Consider the following 9,201-nt stretch of genomic DNA (forward strand, 5'->3'; position numbering starts at 1 on the left):
TCATGTAATCCAGGCCTCTTCAAGAAACACAACAATAAAAGTTTTGTACGCACAAAAACTTAATTATTTCAAGAAAGGCATTCAAATACAATATTGTATCAGTGATTAAATCCAATATTGTATTTGTATACTTTTCTTGAAAGATTTGAGTTTGAAAACTGACAAAACTATTTATTCATATCCATATTGCGTATATACGGGGGTAACAAATAATTCATTTTAAGGCGATGCACTACGTAGTAGGCAAAATCATACGTAGTGTTTTTGGTTTTAAAATTTGGTCGCCTCGGAATGTTTCAGATGCTTTAATTAAATACTGCGAGTAGAATACATCTAGACCTTTGAAATAATCGAGTATTTTTTAGGTAAGTCTTTTTATAAGCCCAGAAAAAAAATGTATATTGCCAATGAAAACTGCTTTAAAGTTCAAAATCTCCTACTTACGAACCCATTTTCGGTTATGATTTCATTGTATAATGTGGCAAATTAAGTTATTTATAAAATGATCGGAAAAAAATTTCATATTTATTCCTGAACATCCACAAAATAAAATAAAAGGCACCTTTTGGCCATGTTTTTTTCGTGCATAAATCAAAACAGGCGGATGGTGTTAAGTGGGAATTTAAACCTTATCGCCATCTACGCAAGGGCTGTTATTGATGGCGGTTCGATTTACAATATTGCACGTCGTAGTGCATCGCCTTAATATTTTAAAGCATAACATGCAAAAGGTGTTTTGACTTAAATAATTAAATTAGCGCCATCTATGAAAGAGCATATTATGAATTCTTAAAGGCGGAAAAATGTATATTTTGTACTGATCCCTAAACGATGAAATATGAATAATCTAATACAATTAATTTTCAGGTGGATTCCAGACCCTCCTCGATGGCACTTAGAAAGAAGCGATGTTAAAACGGCGCAAGAAATTCTCGAGAATGCTGTCGTAGTAAATAATAACGGAACGGTCATTCCAGATAATTTGCATGACTTACTCAAAATAGAGGCCCACGAACTAATAGGGTAAGACATACCAATTACTAATTTCGTGTTATCAAGTACCTACCTACTAAAGTAGTTATAATATTAAGAGTTCAAAGCATAATTTCACAGTACCTACTTAATTGTGAAATTTGATTATTATAAATACTTACTAAATGAACTCTAAAATTGTCCAAAGAAGCGAAGTTAGCAGTCCACAACGGAGTGCTGGTACCTACCCTGATGTATGGAAGTGCGGCATGGAACGGGCAAAGAAAGGATGAAAGTAGATTGAATGCTGTTGAAATGAGATCCCTGAGGATTATGTGTGGTAAAACCATGTTTGATCGTGTGAGGAATGTGGAGATCCGCAAAGAGTGCAAGGCTGATGTAAGCGTAATGAATAAGATTAAGAAAGGGACCCTTAGATGGTTTGGGCATGTAGAGCGAATGAGCGAAGATAGGAGTCTAAAGAGGATATATGATGCAAATGCGAATGGTAACAGAAGTTGAAAGTAAGAAAGAAAGTCGGGGACGCCCGAGGAAGACATGGCACAATCAAGTGAATCAGATACTCGAGTCGGGCCATGTCAAGAGTCAGAATAATAGAAGAGTATGTATGAGACAATGTATGAATGTGAATGAGGCAATAAGTGTGTGGTGTGACCGAGTTATTTGGCGGTCCGTCCTCTCTGCCTACCCCTGCGGAGAAATGGCGTGATGGTTACTTAGTTCAATTTGCTTTAAATTTAAGGGCCACCATTTTTAAAATTGGTGTTTGTTTGGAGAATTTAGACAAGCAATAAAGTTATAGTGATTTGTTTTTGGTGTATTATTCCGTGTTGCGCTACCTCTTTCTTTATCCAACGTTTCGGACAGCTTTGCAGTGTCCGTCATCAGGGCAGATGTGTGAATGATGGTGGACACTGCAAAGCTGTCCGAAAGAAGGAGGTAGAGCAACACGGCATAATACCCCAAAACAAATCACTATAATACTTTTGCTCGTGAAAATCTCAAATCATACCCAAGCGATAAAGTATCTATCCTAATGTCAAGAACAGATAGTTATTTTTATTTCTATTTTAAAAATTGGAACTGATTTCAGAATTCAGACTATCCCCATTTATGTACCTAGATTTAGATGAGACACGAAACGAAGAAATTGGTTCCACTCTTTTATCTCCAATCAGAGATGTGCAAAATGGGTACCCAAAACCATTTGAAATGCAAAATGGAAATGGGCCAAAACTTTTCCATTTGAAAATGCAAAAGGCAAAATGGTTTTTAGAAAAGCATTTGAAATGCAAAATGCAAAATACCTATTTTCAAAATGCATTGAAAATGCAAAATGGTTTCTCAGGTCAAACAATTAGAATAATTATAGAATTTTTAAACAATTTTGTCATTTAATAAGGGACATCAATGTAGAACAAACATATTACATGATGGTAAATCCAATAACACCACGACTACAGATTATGAAACCATAAAAAATTTGCGCGGGATTAATGTTGCCAACGTAAAAACATAGAAACTGCTATCTAACATTTAATATTACATCGTCATGGCCCAATGTTCAGTATTTGAATCAGTTTTTTTTAATGGTATCACTCAATTGTCAGGGCTCCCACCAGGGAGCAACTTGACAAATGTAAATTATCTCTCATAGCGAGGTTGAGGACCGACTGATATTTGGGGCTTATGAAAAAAAGATGAGTGGAGATTGTAGGAAGAATGTTGCAAAAAAGCATTTAAAATGGAAAATGCATTGAGAAAAGCATTTAAAATGCAAAATGCAAAATGGTTTTTAGAAAAGCATTTAAAATGCAAAATGGAAAATGCCCATTTTGCATTTTGCATTTCCATTTGAAATGGATTTATTTTAAATAAAGCACATCTCTGTCTCCAATTAATGCAATTTGACCTCCAACACTCTGATGCCGAATTTACGGACAATTCAGGAACACTTTTTGACGAGATATATATCTATTAGCACCTCTCCTACTATCAAGTGATTTTTCATGGGTCTGCGCTAGTATGTTCCTAATGTACTAAAAAAATTAAATAAAAAATACTATTTCAAATAATGTAGAAGAGAATATTATAATGGTTTTCTTACAAAAAAATTCTGTAACATAAGTATACAGGATAGATATACTTGTCTGAATTCCAATCAGTTCCATTAACATATTTGAGTTATTTAAACCAGATTTCACGCACAACTATCTTACAGATAATCAAAATAAGTGTGTTTGATGATTACATTAATATTTCTAGAAAGAAAGCTGTGGTCAGCAAATCTGAGTGGCGCCATCTCTTATCAATGAAGGGAGCCTGGTGGAGGCTACTTTTCGTGCTGACTTCTTGGAGTCTTATGTTTACATGTTACTATGGCTGCTTGCTGAATATCAGAGGCTTTGGAAGAAAGTATCTATACGTCAATACAGCTATTGCAGGTTAGTCAGCTATCATGACTATTCAAAAATTTCATTTATTTTTGCGAATGTGTAGGTAACGTACAAAAATCCAACCGCTCCCCACTGTCTCGAGCTAGTGATACTGTGGGTTCCATGAGATATTAAATCAAAATGACAATTAAACACACATTTTAAAAGTGATATAGTCATTAAAAGTGACGAAACAAAAACTAGGTTAAATAGTTACCTATGTAACCTAATCAACCTAGTTTTGGTTTCATCATTTTTCATGACTTTATATCACTTTTTGTAGGTGTGTTGAACTGTCATTTTCATGAGATACCCGGTCACCGATACTGTGACGTGCCCAATGAGGGTATGCTATGAGTTATGAGGCTAAATGGGGTGGGGAGAGGAAGGAGACGGGGAAGAGGAAGGTACCTAGGTATGGCAAAACGCATTCGAATTCATTACTTAGATACATAGTTTTATATTTCTAAATCTTTTTAATTTTTGTTATCCTCTTCTCTACATTTTATTAATATAATGACTGTTTATGTATATATGTTCCTTAATTAATAGTGGAGTCAACCGCGCTAACAACCTTGCCAAATGCCGATCGGGCGAGAGCGTAATATATTTGGTATATTAACTGCTGTTATGTCATCGTATTTCAGAGAAATGCGTATATGTCCACGTGTGAGTGCGTGATTGCCACCAAAAGTTGATAGAATGCTTTGTTATCGATAACGAGTCTATCTGCCGAGTTACAGCACGATCGTATGTCGGGCAGTGGGTTCATTTCTGCTTCCAAGATTTGAATTCATTCATTTCTGAAAACCAAGTTAAATTCAAATAGATATATTTAAAAATAAAACCCATTTCGAGCAATTTTTCGTATTTGAATGGTGGTTGTCACTGGGAGTGTCTTTTTACCTAAGAACGCTATCTGAACTATACAGAAAAAATCTTTTTGTGACGAAAATGTTATGGAGCTTTGAAATTTTCAAATTACTATCAAACGTTACTACAAAACGTTACGCAAGATCGCAAAATATTGCTTTTGGAATCATATATATTTTTATTTGTTCTATCAAGGATTAAAGAATTGTTCTTGTTTATTGTTTCTTGACATTGTATCTTTTTTACGTTAGAATTTTTAACCTCACTAGTACAAGCCTGTGTTGAGGTTAATAATTTTACAAAATATCACAAAGAGTAAATATTGTACACAAATAAAAGAATATCTTTGTTTTAAACGACTTTATTAAATTTATATACGTCGACCGGTTTCGGTTGAACTCAACCTTCATCAAGACAGTACAAATATAAACTAAAATATAATACAGAGGAAGTTTATAAAGTAAACAATAAAGAAAGAGAAAGTATATAAATGTGAGGGAGAGAGCATCAGGGCAGCGGAGTAGGTAGTGGGGTCGGGGAGGGGTGGGGATTACCCAGGGAGAAAGGAAACATCTTTAAAATAGGGCTTTTAGTTAGTTCTATCTGGTTGTTTAAAATTGGGCAATTATTTTTATTTGCTTTTAATATTTCCAGTGATTCTAAATTATTATTTACTTAATAAATAATCTTCCTCTGTATTATATTTTAGTTTATATTTGTACTGTCCTAATAAAGGTTGAGTTCAACCGAAACCGGTCGACGTATATAAATTTAATAAAGTGGTTTAAAACAAAGATATTCTTTCATTTGTGTAATAATGTCAAGCCACAAAATGTTTGCTTCCTTCCATAATTAAATATTGTTACATTAATGTTTCTACCATTCCATATGTTGATAATTTGACTACAAAAAACATGATGGGTTCTCCGCTAAATAACTCAGCCTTAGCGCACACTACTTGCTTCATTCTCATTGATACATTGTCTCATACCCACCCTTCTGTAATCAGTATTATCAGCTAGTAGTTAGTAAATAAAATGATGAGTTTGACGTTTTGCTTATTTTGATTTTAATTTCAGGTCTGGCTGAACTGCTTGGAGGACTATTGGGTTTTTTAATCCTGATGAAAACTAAACATAAGTGGACTTTTGTCGGTGTTCTGACCGGCTTTACCGGAATACTCAACTGCACAATATGGTTCTTTCCGACACATGGTAAGGGAATAATGATTAAACATACTAATTTCGTTTGACTGTGCGTGGGTGGGTGATTTGAAATTGAATTCCTCCATAATGCTAAAATCATTCAAGTTCAATGAACTATTAATTTAAAAATTTAGAAATGACGTATAACGTATAAATCATATCAGACAAGCGATAAAATAGGTACCAAAAATATTTTTTATCCATTTTTTAAAACGTGTATTTCTTTCACTTAAACATTTGACAGAAGCGATAGGTGTCGTAATTTTTCAAAACATTTAATATACCGTGATTTTTAAACATACTAATTTCAGTTGAATGTGCGTGAAATATTCATGTTTAATGAACTCAAATTTGTTGTGAGCATCATTTTCAAAATTGGAACTGGGCGCGAAGAATAATTCAGACGAGCGATAATATTATTCGATGAGGAAGGAGATCCATTTACAACTGAATTACTAATGAAGATATCTAAAATGAAAGAAAGACTGGTATAAGAATAATGATCAAAAGAAATGCCTGGTTAAATGGTTTAAACATGTCAAGTTGGTGAACGGAGAAAGGAAAAAGGGAATATTTTTTAATTTAGAAAAGTGTCTAAATTAAAAAATATTCCATTATTGATGAGAGAAAAATAACTGCGAAGTTGTAAATGTGAGATTTGTAGTGTATCAAATGCCTAAATTAATTACGAAATATATTTGGTGTAGTGAAAAACAATGATCCATTCATTGGCAATCAAAAACATTGCGAAACATTCCTTTCAAAGTCGGAGTTTCCTGTTATCAATGAAATTGCGCCATTTTGTTTCAAGTAGTTGCAATATCATTATTTATACAATTTGTCGCCTGTTGCAGTTGACGGCAGCCACTTTTTGTACGATCTGATGGTCATAGCTATGATCAACAAGGTGGGCATTAGCGCATCTCTCTGTGTGCTTACTACTTGCACGGCGGAACTATTCCCTCTGCCTCACAAGAAGAGAGTGGTGTATGCGTCTACAGTGTGTGCCAGAATTATCTTCATGACTGCTCCTCTTATTGGATTTACAGTAAGCAAATTTATTTGAAATTATATTGTGTCATTTCAATGCGCTTGTATGTAATCTAAAAAAAACACTTTCTGAGATACAAACTAATTTATTAGTTTGTAATTTGAACTGGCAGTTCCTGCAATCCCTTGTAAAAACGAAGCTTAACTTGAACACAGTCCTTAATATGGAAGTTATGATTAAAAAAAATTTTTCTTAAATTATTTACTCAATCAATTGTTGCAATAATTAGAACTCTGTAACTGCAGATAGAAAAATAACAGAAGTCCACTTTCGAAAGAAACGCTTATCCCCCAATATCCATAAGAAATAATATGTATTTGTACAGCAACAATATAGTATTTGACAACTCCCTTTAAAACATACGAACACGAAAAAGCCAGAGCTAAAAGCATAAATTAAAACTAATAATTACCTAATACTCAAATTCTCCACATAAAACTGATCATTTGTGACTCACGGACATAGAAAATCCATAATTTTCTGTTTTTTTGTGTGTTCCCAGAATATCTTTGGCGACGGAGTATCATTATCATCTTTTGGAGTCCTAACGGTCATCAGTGGCACGGCTACCATGTTCTTGAACCCCCTCAAGGTTCAACTAAGGGAAAATCCTAGTAACAATGTATGGACAGTGAAAATAGACCCCAACGAACAAACTAAAATGTGAAATATTTTATTTATTGCATACTTTTAAACTTTAACCTCAGTATTATCTTGAAAAGTTAATTTTTCTTTTATTATAAAATGTAATGTTTGTCTGTTTTCAGATAGTGTAACTCTAATAAGATATAACTATGTACTTATTTCTCTGTGATAGTGAATCATACTTATCTATATCATAACACAATATGTAAGGGTTATATTTCGCTACTGAGTAGTCAACTGTATATGTATTTATATTGTGTCCTTTCATAAACGAAGTAAAATAATCTGTGATAAAGTGGTGTGTAGATTTCTAAGATATTCTAAGGATGCGTATAAACACGCGAGCCGAACTGCCGAGCTGAACGACGACTCATGGGAAAGGAATGAAGCAGCTGCAAATGGCGCGAAATGCCGCTTGCGGTTGCTTCATACCTTTCGCGTAATTCGTGGCTCGGCTTGTGCGTTTTTTCCCGTGTCCATATGCAGCATAATATAACAATTATGTACCTATGTACTTACTAACATGTGCCTATGAATCATTCTTTAGATACAAATATATATTTTTAATTAGTAGACGAAATTTTGTATAGAGTAAATGTTATAAAGATCTTTTATTTGTTTAAGAAAATAAGAAGTATTGAATAAATAAGTGTAAATAATTTAATCCCTGTTTTTCTTAATGCATACCTTCATCTTTGGAAACATTTTATGTAATCAACTTCAAATTGATGGAAGACATGGTACATTTTAGTAGAAGATGCCGCACCGCATGGCTTTGAAACATTTGCTTTTTATCTTCAGTTTAAAGGGTTAAATAAGCAAGGAAATAAATAATATAAAATAATTTATATACATACATACATAGTATTTTTTATTGTTGAGTGTAAGGTAGGAATGATGGGTACCTACTGTAAATGGTTTAAATGTTAGCGTTTCGTGAACCCCCCCCAAAAGAATCTGTGCAGAGATGTTCAAGTGTTTTAGTTATGTAGATATGTATAGCTATACCAAAACTACAATTATTTATAATAATTTATTTATTTCTTCATGTTCTCCATAAAGCAGTTATATGCCAATATACTACGGAGAAGATTGCAAATTTGAGGTACATATAAGTATAAAAAAGGTCACGGGGGCAGTTTTACTATTTTGTAATTTGCGTCAAAAGATAATTGCTGAACTATCTGTAAGTGAAATTGAAAATGTTAATGGTCAGTGCAGAATCAATGTCGGAGGAAGCCCCGGCTAGGTGATACACATTGGGGACACAGGAGAGGTACAGGTGTAAGTGGAAAAAGTTGTTTGTGAAAGCTCATACAATCACCCACTGGTACACAAACATACCACAATATTTAAAGAAGGAAATGGCCTAAACACTCCTCGAATACTAAATAAATATGGAAGCCATACTCTTGAATATATAATTCCAGTGATTTTCAATAAAATCAATAAAAATTTTAAATTAGTAAAAAAAATGAGAGACTATGCCCTAAAATGGTAAAGCTATAGTTAATGAATGAAAATTTTATGTATCCTTGAATTTTTTTAATGTATCTGCCTACATATCTTGTTTTTAGTAGAATGTTTAATTGGTAGAACCTACAGACAAGCTGCCATATGACAGCTTTGTGGGACTACCCTAAATTTGTACAAATTGTTTTCACTTACTTAATAAATATTTAAAAAAATAATAAAAAAAAAATAAAAAAATGATGGAGGACTTAGCTAGCAGTGGTTTGAAGTCGCGACGTCTACGTGGGAATCCAATGCATTTGCACACTTGGCTTCTAGCCGGTTAAGCTGATTCATTATACCTTCCCTTCACCCACACCACATACCAAACCCCAAGAAGACACCATGGAAAAAGTGTCTTTGTGAGAGTTGATACTAATATTCCACTCCCTTTGCTCTTGTCACTTAGGTTCTCCAGTTGAGAATGTGATAGTTCCACAGAGCTACGAGATTATTAAGGAATTGGGACTAATAAAGTCTTTTTTAT

At 33.6% G+C, this 9,201-nt stretch overlaps 1 protein-coding gene across 1 annotated transcript in view; it reads left to right on the top strand.

Annotated features, from left to right (window-relative positions):
- LOC149417456 (organic cation transporter protein-like) overlaps positions 1-7,773 on the top strand; it is a 67,632-nt gene extending 59,859 nt beyond the window's left edge. The window contains exons 7-11 of the mRNA XM_089640040.1: positions 868-1,023; positions 3,259-3,437; positions 5,381-5,515; positions 6,361-6,554; positions 7,060-7,773. Coding sequence (XP_089496166.1) covers positions 868-1,023; positions 3,259-3,437; positions 5,381-5,515; positions 6,361-6,554; positions 7,060-7,224 — 829 coding nt within the window. The 3' untranslated portion in view covers positions 7,225-7,773. The remainder of the gene's footprint in view (positions 1-867; positions 1,024-3,258; positions 3,438-5,380; positions 5,516-6,360; positions 6,555-7,059) is intronic.
- The last annotated feature ends 1,428 nt before the right edge of the window (positions 7,774-9,201 follow it).

The sequence above is a fragment of the Hesperophylax consimilis genome, chromosome 15, assembly GCF_061612785.1.
Source record: "Hesperophylax consimilis isolate HC1 chromosome 15, BYU_Hcon_1.0, whole genome shotgun sequence".
NCBI classification, from domain to species: Eukaryota; Metazoa; Arthropoda; class Insecta; order Trichoptera; family Limnephilidae; genus Hesperophylax; species Hesperophylax consimilis.